Source organism: Poromitra crassiceps (genome assembly GCF_964638095.1).
Source record: "Poromitra crassiceps genome assembly, chromosome: 19".
Lineage (NCBI taxonomy): Eukaryota > Metazoa > Chordata > Actinopteri > Beryciformes > Melamphaidae > Poromitra > Poromitra crassiceps.
Window position 1 is genome coordinate 17,336,446 of NC_139646.1, and position 15,718 is coordinate 17,352,163.

The following is a 15,718-nucleotide window of genomic DNA, read 5'->3' on the forward strand; positions in this document are numbered from 1 at the left end:
TCAGTGTCTAGTCCCAGAACTTCATACATTTTGTGAGACGAAATAGCCGGTTCCTGTTCTTCCTCTCTTCCTTCAAGCAATCTGTCTTCCATTCTTTTTTCTTTTCCCCCTTTTTTTTGTCAAAAAATTTAATACTTATTGTTAAGACAAGAGGTACCAAATATACAATATACAATGCAATAAAGTTTTTAAAAAGTAGCTGCATGCTGTGGTACTCTCAGTGGTCTCATTCCTGGACTTTATATATATATATATATATATATATATATATATATATATATATATATATATATATATATATACACATATATATATATAATGTGGATTTTGTGTATATGTCACTTCTTAAAACAACAAATGGAGAGGTCTTCATGTAATTATTATTAATGGGTAGAGGTCTGTACATGTTTCATGTGCTGCATCAAATTTCTGAATTTCTTCTCAGATTCTAGCTGACTCAACTTGGAGAAATGCAACCCGATATGCTGCGGTGGCCAATCACATAGACGCTCTCACACACTCTCTGAGCTATAATAATAAAAACAATAATAATAATAAACACTTCCGGTCAGTATTTTGGATACTTTTTTATTCACCGTTTTGGAGTAGCCTAACAAAAGGAAGAAAAAGGCTTGACAAAATGTTATATTTAATATGGTTTCCCTTTGTTTTCTTTATTTTTTGTTCTTTTCAACACCTTAAGTTCTTCATCATCTTGACTGTGCCCAGATGGAATTTGAATGTTGTACAATGCTTTCCGTTTTCTCACTGCTACCAATTAGGTGAATACAATTAAACCCTTTGAAAAGTGAGCTCCTCTCTGATAATTAGGTGTTGATTGCATCCACCTGTTATAAATAGAGTGAAAGAGGAATGAAGAGGATGGTCCATTCCTTGCCTGGATGACTGGCTGTTTGACGTGTTGTCTGCTACAGTAAAAGGTAAAAAGTATTTTTTATTGAAAAGGTGTGATTTTGTAATGACCAGCGACTTGGTATCAAATGTCTGTATGAGCCATTTCTTTCACAAAGTCAGACCTGCCTTTTAAAATAAGAAGGCCCAGTGGCCTACGGTATGCCGAGCCTAGCTTAGAAATGAGGCCCTAAGCTCACGGCATAACTTCAATGTAACGTTGCCTTGAATACCAGAGAAGTGAACTGTACAATGCCAGAGAAAGGATTGTTGGTATCTGCTGAGGTGGTTTTTGGCAGTGTGCCGTCCTCTGTCTTGTCTTGAAGTATGAAGGAAATAAGTTGTCTTGTTTGTAGCGGTATGTCCTCTCTTTCAGAATTGTGCAGTGAACAATGGGCGACAAGCCAGATGTCAGTGAGGTCTCTCGGTTTGACAAGGCCAAGCTGAAGAAGATTGAAACGCAGGAGAAGAACCCTCTGCCCACCAAGGAGAGTGAGTATCAAACTAGGCCAGGCCTGTCTGGTGTCTTTTCTGCAGCTGCTTTGCACATTTAGACTCACCCAGCATCCTTAGCATCCTGGACCCCTATAGGAGACCTTTAACTCCAGGATTAGAAGACAAAAAGGAAATGGGTCACAAGAGATAACTTGCATTCTGGTTTTTGTTTTGACTGAAGCAAGCCGCTCTTGCATAACATGAACTGTAAAATTAGTGCCGCACCTTTATCTCCCTTGTGCTGCAGGAAGCTGCACTGATGTCTTTGGTATTTCTGTGCTTAAATTCAGAGCGTTAAGATTTAATGTTATGTTTGCTTCCTGAATTTGACAATCTTTCTCCACAGCTATTGAACAGGAGAAGGAACTGGAAGCGTAGTCCTGGGCATCTGAGCCGCTGTACTCTGCACCTGAAGATGATTGATCCACTTGTTTACTGGCCCACCTGAGAAATTATGACTGAATAAAACAAATGCAATATGGGATGTTGTGTGTATGAGTTTATCCGATGGACTAAATATTGACTAAAGTGATCAAGAACCTATAGTTCTCAACAACTGAGAACATATGAGCTACAACTTTTATTCCAAACAAGACCATGGCACCTGGACCTCAGCAATTGGCAAATGAATAATGGTGTCGGCTTGTTGCCCAGTCTTTATTCATACTTGTCCACCCACTTTAATGGCTACTAGAACTTTGACTGCCAGTAGCCTACATGAATCGAGGCAAAGTACTGGTATGTGTAGCTGACTCTGACAGGACTAGTTTCTATTTACAACTCAAGAACACGTTTCTGTAGTGTTTTGTTGGATGGTGGACCTCATGCAAGCTGTTCATAACAAATAAAAATGACACTACAGAGCCCCCTCCCCCCAACCTTTTAGTCTGACAGTCACAGAACATAACCCTAGGCTATATAATTATTCCAACATGGGACCTTGTAAAGTGGCAAAGAACAGCCTTCACTAAAGCTCAATATACAAACCAAGACAAGAATCAACATGCATAATTTACAACCAAATGCATATGATGGGGCAGACATAATGGCTTTCTTATTAAATAAAATTTATCAGCTTGTTTTGAGTATAAATGGCAGTGCTGTGGTGATCAAAGTGAAATGTGCAATATATGGACACTCCATCTGTCGGGTATTGTGACTGTTCACATTGTGGACAGCTTGCTGAGGATTGTTAGCAATGCCATCTTGAAGGGCAGGAGTGCATTTATTTATTCAGATGTGTCACTTTTTCCATGTGGCACGTCTTCAGATTCAGCTTTGATCCAAAAGAATTGGTGCCCAATGGTTCAAATAAGGCCTATAGCCTACATTCAATGTTTTTGAAAGTATTGAGATAAAATACACAATATTTGTGTTTTTCCTTGTCTAAAACGTTTTGGTTTCACAATGCATGGTAACTTTTCATAAAAACCAATGGGCTGATTTATATGATAAGGCTGTACAGTAAATAATGTAGGCTACAAATCACAATCACACGTATAAAAAGATGAGTGTTTTCTGCATGCATCCTCCTGTTTTGCAACGGTTCTGTGCAATTAATCTTTGGAATATTGGTTACATACATTTTACATTCAAGCAGTTCTTTGTTTGGAAGTTTAGAATCATAAGTAGAACTGTATTTTTGAAGCCAACCTCACACAGATATTAGAAGAAACATCACCTATACCCATTCGATGTTCAGCGATAGCTGTTGACATTTGAGTGACAATCTATTTCAAATGTCACTTATTAGGCCTACTAGGTAGGCTATTACCAAACTACTGTGTAGGCCCAGTTCATGCATTCAAATTCAAACATTAATTATACTATTTATCAGGGGGAAACAACTTCTTGAAACGACCCTAATATGTTCATAATGTTTTTGTATATTGATAATGTACATCTATGATCTATTTGACATTTAATAGACTATTTGCATTGTTTGTGGACATTGGATGTATCCGCCCCTGGGTATGGTGCCCCATTGATCCTTCACTCCACCCCCGTCTTTCCCCGGGTAATCATCACCATGCTGTGAAATGAAACGCACCGGAACAAACGCCAAACTCTTCCCTTCAGTCCCCTGCGCGCACAAATCAGCCGACATATGGACAAATAGCTTGCCTTGTACCACTCAAGCTTCACTTTTGGGGACTTTTTGGAGGTTGGTGGTCGAAACGCTTTTTAACGCTTCGTTTTTTTACTAAATTTCTCGTGAGTGAGTGACAGGCAAACATGGAGTCGTCTCTGGAGTTCTCCACCTCGCTGAGCAGTGTATCCTCACTGCCAACGCGGGGTCGGACCTTCAAAGTGATTGTGATCGGAGACTCCGGCGTCGGGAAGACCTGTCTCACCCACCGGCTCTGCGCCGAAGAGTTCCCCGATAGAGTCGAAGCCACCATCGGAGTGGATTTCCGTGAGAGACTATTGGATATCGAGGGAGACAAAATTAAGGTAAAAAAAAAAACGTTGATAGAATTATTAGTAAATAAATAATATGCTTTGCGCACAGGACTGCGCAAAACAGGCCACTGTTTTTACGCACGCCTACGCCTGTTCTTCTGCTTTAAAATGAAGCCTGAATATCAAAGGTCGACGTATCCTGCCAATAAAATAAGACTGGTCTGTTTATGTTTTCACGATCATCAAGTTTTCACAATGAATTATAGAATAATATGCATAGGTGAAGAATTCACAACCCAAATAAATAAACCTTTCCTGTCCTCATGTCTGTGGCATTCACACACAGTGAGTTTAGTGACTTTATCTTTATTTTTTAATATCACTGTAACATTCCTATAGGGACAGAGAAACTGCAGATAGAGCAGTGTGTGTTACTAATAGTAGACAATTAGCAGCTTGTTACTTGTGTTGATGGCTGAAACCGCTGTGAAGATTGCATGCTTATGCTTTATTTGATTTGCATGTTAACTGTTAGATTATACAACATCAAGCAACTTTGTATCAAACACTTTGACTTTTGAACTAGGCTACAATGTGCTTAACCTAATTCATCTCAGTTTGTTTATTGTTGCTATAATTTGAACTGAATATTTTCAATTTCACACATCTTATAAATGCAATAGGGTTTAATAAAGTGATTATTCATTGTTGTCAATGTTATAAATAAATATGTGGGTTGGTGTCAGTTGGTGTTCTTCTTTCCATGGTGTGTGGCAACAGCCTCATGGTGGCAGAGGAACTGATGAATAATGAGGCTTTGTTTACATATTGAGGGCAGAAGAGTTTTCAGAATTGCTTCGTTATATTTTATTAGTAAGGGAATAAGAAATATTCCATGTATTTTCTTTTGTTTAGTGTGAAAGGACAGTGCTGTGAAAACAAGATCAAGTTTGTCATAAAAATATTAATATTAATCTAATAGTTTTTTTTATGTGGTAACTCATCACTTAGTGAGAGTGGACTTAACATGGATTTGTTGACATACTATTTGTGTGTTTATGTGTTGCCTATGGCTTTAAATCTTAGATGGTGCATGCTACAGGACCCATGACCGTTTTTTCCATACATGACTCACCATCATTTCCCACCGCAGTGCCTTTATTTGCAGATTTCTGTTAACAAAACATTTGTTTTCAGAGAAAGAAAGTGATATGGTTTGTGTTTTGTTTTTTGAGCCGCTGTTGACATGTAGCGTTGGAGGCCCAACTTGTGATAAGATCTAGTATTGATTTTTTTAATTCAAGGAAACTCCATGTGGAGGCCTGCTATCTATTTCTTTCTTTATTTTCTGATTTTCTCCCATTTTCTCCCCAATTGTACTTGGCCAATTCTCCCTGCTGTCCCGGTCGTCGCTCCACCCCCTCTGCCGATCTGGGGAGAGCCGTAAACTAGCACATGCTTCCTCCAATACATGTGCAGTGGTCAGCCGCTTCTTTTCACCTGATGGCGAGGAGTTTCACTGGCAGGACGTAGCGTGTGGGAGGATCACGCTAATCCCCCCAGTTCCCCTCCCCCCGAACAGGCACCCCGACCGACCAGATGAGGCACTAGTACAGCGACCAGGACACATACCGTTAATCTGACTTCCCACCCACAGACACGGCCGATTGTCAAGTCAAGTCAAATTTTATTTATATAGCACCTTTCATACACAAAGGCAATTCAAGGTGCTTTACAAAAAAATAATCGAAAAAACAAGCAGCAAAGCAATGCACATATAAAAAACACATAAAAAACACAGCCGACAGTTTTAGTTAAAATATATACTCAAATTAACAAACATGAAACATTATTTCTGTTTTAAATAAGTTACAAGGCACTCTTCAGTATTATTATTACATGTACAGTCCATTTGTTGGAAATGTACAGGAAAAATCTTTTTAAAATTACAGGCCGAGAGAGGCAGTAGTTTAGTAGCAGTTAAAAGCAAGAGTAAACATAAAGGTCTTTAGCTTGGATTTAAAAATAGGCAGAGTAGGGGCAGATCTAATGTGTTCAGGGAGTTTGTTCCAGTTATGAGAGGCATAGTGGGAGAACGCGGCTTCACCATGTTTAGATTTGGTCCTTGGGACAATTAGTAGACCAGTGCCTGAAGATCTCAGGGATCTGGATGGTTCATAGTGTAGAAGCATTTCAGAGATGTAGTGTGGGCCTGACCCGTTGAGAGATTTGTAAACTATTAGCAGAATTTTAAAGTCTATTCTAAGATTTACTGGCAGCCAATGCAGGGATTTGAGAACTGGTGTAATGTGTTCAGCTTTCTTGGTTCTTGTTAGAACTCTAGCAGCCGCATTCTGAATGAGCTGAAGTTGTTTAACAGCTTTTTTGGGAAGACCATTGAAAAGACTGTTGCAGTAGTCTAGCCTGCTAGAAATGAAAGCATGAATTAGTTTTTCAAGATCTTGTTTGGACATATAGCCTCTAATCCTTGCTATATTTTTTAGATGATAGAAGGCAGATTTTCTTATAAGCTTGATGTGGGAGTTGAAATTTAGATCAGAGTCAATAATAATGCCAAGATTTTTTACCTGGTCCTTTGGCTTCAGAGATAGGGATTCGAGGTGAGCAGTAACTTTGAGCCTATCTTCTTTTTTGCCGAAGACAATTATCTCTGTTTTGTCTTTATTAAGTTGGAGAAAATTCTGGCACATCCAATCATTAATTTGCGCAAGGCACTGACACAGTGACTCTATGGGGGCATAGTCATCCGATGAGAGGGCTATGTAGAGTTGGGTGTCATCTGCATAGCTATGATAAGCTATTTTGTTTTTTTGCATAATTAGGCCCAGAGAGAGCATATAAAGGTTAAACAGGACAGGACCTAAAATTGATCCTTGGGGTACCCCACATGTCATTTTGGTTTGGTCAGATGTGTAGTTGCCAATGGAGACAAAGTAGTTCCTGTCTTGCAGATAAGATCTGAACCACTCTAGGACCGTGCCGGAAAGCCCGACCCAGTTTTCCAGTCTGTCCAATAGAATTTCGTGGTCAACCGTATCAAAGGCAGCGCTGAGGTCTAGTAACACTAAGATTGAGATTTTACCTGAATCAGTGTTCATTCGGATGTCATTTATAACTCTGATAAGCGCAGTTTCGGTGCTATGATGGGGTCGGAAGCCTGATTGGAAAGGATCTAGGAGGTCATTGGAGGATAGAAAGGTATTGAGTTGTTGGTAGACAGTTTTTTCGAGTATTTTGCTAATAAAGGGAAGATTTGATATTGGTCTGTAATTGCTGATTATAGAGGGGTCGAGGCTACGCTTCTTTAGCAAGGGCTTAACAACTGCAGTTTTTAGAGATTTTGGGAAAATGCCTGTAAGAAGAGAGGTATTAATTATCTTCAGTATGTCGGTCGCCAGGCAACTGTAGACATTTTTTAGAAAGCTTGTTGGCAGGGTGTCTAGGCAACACGATGAGGATTTAAGGCCTCGTATCGTTTCTTCTAGTTTCTTGTGGTCAATGACATTGAACTGAGTCATGTTAATTAAGCACCTATTCTGTGGGTGCGGCGGAGCCACATTTGTTCTTGATGTGGAAATAGTTAGTCTGATATTTATAATTTTATCCCTAAAGAAGGTCGCAAATTCATTGCATTTGACATTGGATAGAAGATCAGGGGCAATTTGTGGGGGGGGGTTTGTCAGCCTGTCAACAGTGGCAAAAAGAGTGCGAGCGTCATTGGTGTTTTTGCTGATAATGTCGGAGAAGAAGAATTTTCTGGAATTTTTTAGTTCCTGGTTGTAGGAGTGAAGACTATTTTTATAGATGTCATAATCGATGTGAAGTTTAGTTTTCCGCCATTTGCGCTCGGCTTTCCTACAATCTCTTTTTTTGTTATTTACAGAGGGAGCGTTTCTCCATGGTGCTTTTTTCTTACCGGAGATTAGTTTAGATCTAATGGGAGCTACAGCATCAATAGCCTTTAGGGTTTTAGAATTGAAGTTATCTAGGAGATCATTGACAGAGGCTGAGGAGAGGGAAGGGGCCAGCGAGAAAGCCTCCATGAACCGTGTGCTAGTACTCTCGTTGATGTAACGCTTTTTGATGGTTTTTGACCGAGTAAGAGCGATAGGGGTGATCTTGAGTTCAAGAAAAATACAGAGATGGTCGGACAGAGCAACATCACTAGCTGAAAGAAACGATGACTCAAAGCCCTTGGTGATAAATAAATCTAGGGTATGGCCTCGATTGTGAGTGGGCCCAGAGACATGTTGTAACAGGTCAAAAGTGTCAAGGAGGTTATTCAATTCTTTGGCATTATTATCATTGGGGTTGTCAATATGAATATTAAAATCTCCTGCAATAGTTAAACAGTCATGTTTAACTATATGCCTGTATGGATGCCCGACCAAGCCGGAGGCAACACAGGTGCTTGAACCTGCGACCCTCATGTTGGTAGGCAGGGAATCTACCGCTGCCTGCACTACCCGGAGGCACCTGCTATAGATTTCTGACATGTAAACATTAGATTAGACCAACCAGTCAGTGTGTTTAAATCTGTTCTTTGGTTTCCTCGCAGTGATGAGTCACTGTGTGTGTGTGTGTGTGTGTGTGTGTACGTGTGTACGTGTGTACGTGTGTACGTGTGTACGTGTGTGTGTACATACGTGTGTGTGTGTGTGTGTCTGCCTGCCTAGTGGAGTGTATTTCAACACTTAATCATTCTTTTCCTCTCTGTGCCTTCCTCTCATTTGCTTCCTCTTTTTTTCTGCCCCGCCCCTCAAACCCACTTTCTCAATGCCACCAACAAGCTCCTCCTCCTGAGTTGCAGTAGTTGCGAATTGCGATGGGTCCATGATTCATCTCTTTCTCTCTCTCTCTCTCACTGTATCCATGCCTCCCTCTCTCAGCTCCAGTTCTGGGACACTGCGGGACAGGAGCGCTTCCGTAAGTCCATGGTGCAGCACTACTACCGCAACGTCCACGCCGTGCTCTTCGTCTACGACGTCAGCTGTCCGGCCAGCTTCATGGGCCTGTCTGCCTGGGTGGAGGAGTGCCGGCAGAACTCACTGGGCCAGGAAATCCCCAGGTGAGGCATCAGCCCATAACGTGCCAACACAAAGAAGTGTCTCAGCCACGCACTACAAGGTCTAGCACATTGAGCACAATCATTATGATAGTAATCGATTAGAAAGATAGATTTGAAAGGAAATATCCACCCTAAAACACTTCAATGCTATTAAAAACAGCTTCTGTGCCCATTTTGTTGTTTGCTGTAATTTTCTTTTCCCCCTGTGGATAAATTAAATCTAGAGACCATCGTGCAATGGGATCACACTAGCCAATAAAATAAAATAAAAAGTTGGAAAAAAGTGTGTGTGGGGGGGCATCTTCAACCTTCAATTTGATGTCAACTACACACCTGTAAAGTTTCATGACGGTTTTGACGCTGTCGCATTTGCAAAATCTGTCGACATATAGACAGACAAACACCTGGCAAACTACTCATAAGCTACTTCTGTGGTAGTTCTTCCCGTTACAATAGGTGTCCGATATCAGCCCTTCTGTTGTGGCTACTAACATGATGACTTAATGTCAGGATATTTCCACCACAGCGACCACAAGTTTGAGAGCATAAAATCTTTCATCCATCTAAAAGGTAAATGGTAAATATCAGGTTTTGGTATCAGTTCCTCAAAATCAAAGAACAAGGGCTGCTTTCTAGACTCTCTATTTTTGCACTGATGTTCAGCAGCCAATCATAAATGGAGAAATCCATTGTAGAAGAGGCAGAGGTACCAACTTCTCCACTGACAGCAGCCCCAATACACCAGAATGCAAAGCAGGCACAGCTTGCATTTTTAGTAAGGGGCACGGCCGCAATATAGACACACCACAATGTTGACAAACTAGTTAGCTCGTATAGCTATGTTACATGCCCATACACCCAACTTTCATTCAAAGCAAAGGTTCCCATCCCTTAGCTGGGGTTGCCAAAAGGCATTCTGGGAAATGTAGGAAAAGGAGTAAAATTAGAAGTAGATGAGGCAGGTAGATGAGTGGGTACAACAAAGAAAGTAAATCTCAACATTTCTACACAAAATAACTCCTGGAATGCATTGGACATCACAGACTGATGCTATCTAACAGCGTAAGAGTAAAACCCACCCAAGAATGGGGTTTTCCAAGGTGAAGTCAAGATGTTGCAGTCTCTAAAACATGCAATAAAGTTTTAAGCTTGATTGCAATACTTAGGATCTCATCATCTTTTTTCAGCTCAAACTGCCACCAGCATACCAGCCTTTTGATTTGCACGGAACCGTTTAATATCGTCCTCGAACCAACCTGTCATTTTTAGTTACACCTCTTTTTGATCTCCACCATTCTCAGGCTGTGTTCTCCTCCCCAGGTTCCTGGTCGGTAATAAGAGCGACCTCCGTGGCCCCGTCAGGGCCGATGAGCAGGTGAGCCAGGAGCGGGCCATGAAGTTGGCGGAGGCCCACGGCATGACGCTGTTCGAGACCTCGGCCAAGAGCCTCTCACACGGCGGAGTCCACAGACGAGGAAGAGGAGGAGGAGGAGGGGGAGGAGGAGATCAGGTGGAAGACATAGTAGTGGCTGTGGCTGCCAGGCTGCAGAGGCAGAAGAAACCCTCAGTGGTGAACACCAATGTGTACAACAGCTCTTTTAAAGTCCCCACCAAAAAGATACCAGAGAAAGATCTGTGGGCCTGCACCTGCTGAGAGAGAGGGAGCTCCCGGGCTTTTCTGATCGAAATCTGTAACTTTTTAGCGCTGTGTGTGTGTGTGTGTGTGTGTGTGTGTGTGTGTGTGTGTGTGTGTGTCCGCCCATAAAAAATATGGGCGGAGTCACCCATTGTTTTTTTTTGGCCCATTTTGAAGCCTAGAGTATGGGAGTGTTGCCGTCGCCATCTTGGGGTTCTTGCGCAGCTCGTGCGAGGCAAGCTGCGTGATCACTGGACAGGCGACCTGTCAATCACACTCAAAACATAGTCTTTAATATAATCTATTTTACTCTAAACAGGTGAGTTATATAAAAAGTTGGGCATTTTACCGTGGGGGTGAACGGGCAACGACTCTTTTGGAGCCAGCCTTAAGTGGCCGTTCGAGGAACTACAGATTTTATCATTTCCGCATAGACTTCATCTGTCCAACTCCAAGCTTGCCGCCTGCGTTAACTTGAAGCTATTGTACATTATGTGTTCATTTCTGACCAAAAACGAGGATTGGGAATGTGAGACTTTTACATGTGAAATGAAGTTGCAATCGTTTCTTATTTTGTGACCAGAGACCCAGAGAGAAATCTGTGCTGTTTGCCTTTATGAAGAGACCTCAAAGACGCTCTTAAATATTCATGGTGTACTGTTGAGAAATGGACATCATTTGTGATCTTATTGTTGACAATTGGTGTGAAATAAAAGATGAAGATGTAACTTTTGACAGAGGGTCTGCTCCATTACTGTATCATGACTTCATGTCATGTATTATGATAGATGGCCTCAGTGGGAACAAACCCTGGTATTGTCGATGTCAAGTTATATTCATATAGGCTGTTAAAACCATACTGATGACGTGAACTCGCATTCTCTTTCGTCCTGCGTATCAGTCTGACCTCCAGCCCACCCACAGCCATTTCAGTGGGCCAATGTACTTCCCTTGACAGACCACTCCTTCAGCCAATCAGTGTCGCCCAATCCACTCGGAAGAACGGCGAAAACACATTTTCCGCTAATAAACTCCACTGGTGCATACGCTTGTTCTTGTTTAATTGTTATTGAGTCTGTTTCTGCGATAACTGTTTACAGAAGTGGTTACTCTAACGTTAACATTAGCGCTCATTGCTGTGGGAGCCGCCATACTGTTTTGGCAATGGTGTCCCTGATTGGCTGGTTACATTGTAATTTCTGGAAATTGTTGCTGGAGGCCAGACTGAGAGGTCACATGATCTTACCAGGCTAATATCTATATGACACAACAGATAGTGCAGCAACGTGAATCACCTGACAGGGCTTTCTCAATGCATAAGGCCTGATTTGGTTCATATCTTTCAGTAGAAGGAGCACTTTATATCTTAGCTCTTTGTTGCTTTGGGAAATCCAACCTTTGCTTTCCATGTCCATCTAAAGAAAAACTATATTTAAAAAGCTATACTTATAACCCCCTGCCTTGATTTCTGTATGAAGTCTCATTCGGCATCTGCGACTGTATTCTAATGCAGAAAACCTGCAATTTGCACCCATGTATTGCAGCAGCAGCCAGGGCAACCTTGTGATCTGAGAGGCTGTCCTCCTGTAACCAAAAGGTCATACTGTCGCTTCAGTCCCCATCGGCCAACACACGGACCCCCCCCCCCACTGTGAGTCAGTCTGCCCTATAACACACAGACCCCCCCCCGCCTCCTAACTCACTGTGAGTCAGTCTGCCCCATAACACACAGACTCCCCCCCCCCCGCCTCCTAACTCACTGTGAGTCAGTCTGCCCCATAACACACAGACTCCCCCCCCCCCCCGCCTCCTAACTCACTGTGAGTCAGTCTGCCCCATAACACACAGACCCCCCCCCGCCTCCTAACTCACTGTGAGTCAGTCTGCCCTATAACACACAGACCCCCCCCCGCCTCCTAACTCACTGAGTCAGTCTGCCCTGAGTTATTCTGCCCTATAACACACAGACCCCCCCCCCACCTCCTAACTCACTGTGAGTCAGTCTGCCCTATAACACACAGGCCCCCACCCCCGCCTCCTAACTCACTGTGAGTCAGTCTGCCCTATAACACACAGACACCCCCGCCTCCTAACTCACTGTGAGTCAGTCTGCCCTATAACACACAGACCCCCCCCCCCGCCTCCTAACTCACTGAGTCAGTCTGCCCTGAGTTATTCTGCCCTATAACACACAGACCCCCCCCCACCTCCTAACTCACTGTGAGTCAGTCTGCCCTATAACACACAGGCCCCCACCCCCGCCTCCTAACTCACTGTGAGTCAGTCTGCCCTATAACACACAGACACCCCCGCCTCCTAACTCACTGTGAGTCAGTCTGCCCTATAACACACAGACACCCCCGCCTCCTAACTCACTGTGAGTCAGTCTGCCCTATAACACACAGACCCCCCCGCCTCCTAACTCACTGTGAGTCAGTCTGCCCTATAACACACAGACCCCCCCGCCTCCTAACTCACTGTGAGTCACTGGATAAGATCAGCACTTAACTGCTGTTGTGAGGTGGTACATGCAGTGGGCTGGATATTTGAAGCCGTGGTATGTTAACTGCTAATGTCATGATTCATGAACAGTTGGCTCTGGTGCGAGCGAGGCATGAGAGCAGTCATGCACTGGTCTTGTGTTGTGTGTGAGTAGTGTGGGCGAAGAGGAAAGGCTCATGTTAGTGTCCTCTAGAGAGAGAGGCATCAGCGGAGGACCAAAATGTGAGACTCATTAGCCAATGAATAGCCAGGAATGGGTCTCGTGCTACTTTTGAATGCTAAAATAAAGCTGATAATGTACAATTTGATAAAAAATATATATATCAAAGTACAACCAAACTGTCCATTTTGCTGCAACTCGACAGTGCTGCTTAATCCAGGACCTTACTTCCTGGAACTCTTGAGAGTAAAAAACTGGTCCATTGGAGTGAATGGAGATGTCGCGACTCTTCTATATACACAGCTCTGGCTCATGTGTGTTGTGCTAATTGTGTCTCTGTCAAATCGATGATTCAGAAGCCGTCACATGACCTCAAGCGTGCCACACCATATCCTGCACAGCACGAGACACTGCAGCTCTGTGTGTGTGTGTGTGTGTGTGTGTGTGTGTGTGTGTGTGTGTGTGTGTGTGTGTGTGTGTGTTTACCTATGCACACATATATGTGTGAGGCTGCAGCGAAACAATGGTGCAACATTCACCAGTCAACTGGTAGATGTCTTCCTCTAGTTAAAGGAGAAGATGAGGTTTCAGGACAGTGGTAATACTTTCTTTATTGTGTTTTTCTGTATTTTGCTGAAACAGACATTTTGAATATAATCCCGGCTAACAAAAACATGAACAATAAATGATGGGGAGATTAAATTAGGACGAGGGGTGAAATCAGTCTACAATTCCTTTTAGCCAGCCGGACACCCTCCAAAGATGATGAGACATTTTCACCAAACCACTGCTTTGAGACAGTAGATTATAAACATATGTTGTAAAGCTCTTTTTTTTTTAAATCAAAATCCATTAACTTTTACTTTTACATTTAAACTATAGCCTTGTGTGTGTGTGTGTGTGTGTGTGTGTGTGTGTGTGTGTGAGAGAGAGAGAGAGAGAGAGAGAGAGAGTGAATTTATGACATCACTGATGATGTCATCAGTGGGACAGACAAACAGACAGACAGAGCCCTAACCCTTGTGGGGGTGTGTGTGTGTGTGTGTGTGTGTGTGTGTGTGTGTGTGTGTGTGTGTGTGTGTGTGTGTGTGTGTGTGTGTGTGTGTGTGTGTGTGTGTGTGTGAATTTATGACATCACTGATGATGTCATCAGTGGGACAGACAGACAGAGCCCTAGCCCTCGTGTGTGTGTGAGTGAATGTATTACATTAGTGGGACAGACAGACAGACAAACAAACAGACAGAGCCCTAACTCCCTTTTATATTATTATTATATATAAATATACTGTGTATAGATAGATAGATAGATAGATAGATAGATAGATAGATAGATGTATCACATTCGCAGCCTTGTACGCAGCATTTTAAAGCGATACAATTAAAGTGCAAACAAATGTTCCCAGGTAGTCAAGTTCACTCCAAAGAAATACAGCCTAATGTTTAGACTTACAGTAAGTAGTCTATGGGGTAAATCCCATTTGTCTGGCCAGTGTTCTGACGCATATTAACCACAAGAGGGCGCCAGAGAGCACCACACCAGAGAAAAGCAAAATGTGAGGATGTGTCATCATTTGGCTCCGCCAACAAACAGACCGGTTAGCTCAGATGACAGAGAACCAGACTTACAATTTAACAATCTTGGGATTCAGGTTCGAATCTCACCTGGAGTGAGTGTTTATTTGATAAGGATATCTTTCACTTTATGTTAGGGTAGCCTACACAAAAAGAGTAACAAATGGACAGGTAATGATTCAGTACTCATAAACTACTTAGTATGATACACCACTTTACAATAGGGTACACAAAAAGAGTAACAAATGGACAGGTAATAATTAAGTAATGAGTAACTAACAATTAACAATATACTCACAAACTGACCATTGACTAACCATTAACTAATGAGTAATTACTCTACTAAGGAACTAACAACTAATCATCAACTAATGATTAACTACTATACTCACAATGTGACCTTAACTAATGATTAACTAATATATTCACGCACTGACATTTATTAATCATTAACGAACGATTAACTACTCTACTCATGGAACTGACCAACTAATCAGTAGCTAACTAATGATTAACTAGCCTACTATATTCACGAGCTGACATTTAGTATTAACATTAAGTATTGATTAACTACTCTACTCAGGAAATTAGATACTAATCATTAACTAATGACTACCTACTCATTAACTGATTAACTAGTGATTGATTAATGACAAATTATTCCTTAGCTATTCATTAACTAACTATTAGTTAATGATTAGTTTACTAGTAACTACTACAGTATTTGTGTAGTTATTGTAAAGTGTTACCCCACAGCCAATGAGCTGTATGGTAAGCACCGTTTAGTAGGAAGTGAATTTGAATATATTTATCGAAAAAACTTTACCAATAATTTGCCATTGTAGCTACATTGCGTGGGGGGGCGGTCTTTATAGAATAGCTCAAAGTATGTTGTTTCGCCTTTTCGCCTCTGGGGGCGTGCTAGAGAAACGGACTATTTTGCGTGGAG

At 42.0% G+C, this 15,718-nt stretch overlaps 1 protein-coding gene across 1 annotated transcript; it reads left to right on the top strand.

Moving 5' to 3' along the window:
- Positions 1-3,472: 3,472 nt before the first annotated feature.
- Positions 3,473-11,202, top strand: LOC310793660 (ras-related protein Rab-33B-like). Its single transcript, XM_083655507.1, has 3 exons — positions 3,473-3,861; positions 8,721-8,899; positions 10,220-11,202. The coding sequence occupies exons 1-3, from the start codon at positions 3,643-3,645 to the stop codon at positions 10,551-10,553; spliced, it is 732 nt and encodes a 243-aa protein (XP_083511633.1). The 5' UTR covers positions 3,473-3,642; the 3' UTR covers positions 10,554-11,202.
- Positions 11,203-15,718: the final 4,516 nt, after the last annotated feature.

Coding starts and splice junctions, on each gene's coding strand:
- LOC310793660 (XM_083655507.1), top strand. CDS start 3,643: ATGGAGTCGTCTCTGGAGTTCTCCACCTCGCTGAGCAGTGTATCCTCA. Junction 3,862..8,720: donor TCGAGGGAGACAAAATTAAG/GTAAAAAAAAAA, acceptor TCCCTCTCTCAG/CTCCAGTTCTGGGACACTGC. Junction 8,900..10,219: donor CTGGGCCAGGAAATCCCCAG/GTGAGGCATCAG, acceptor TCTCCTCCCCAG/GTTCCTGGTCGGTAATAAGA.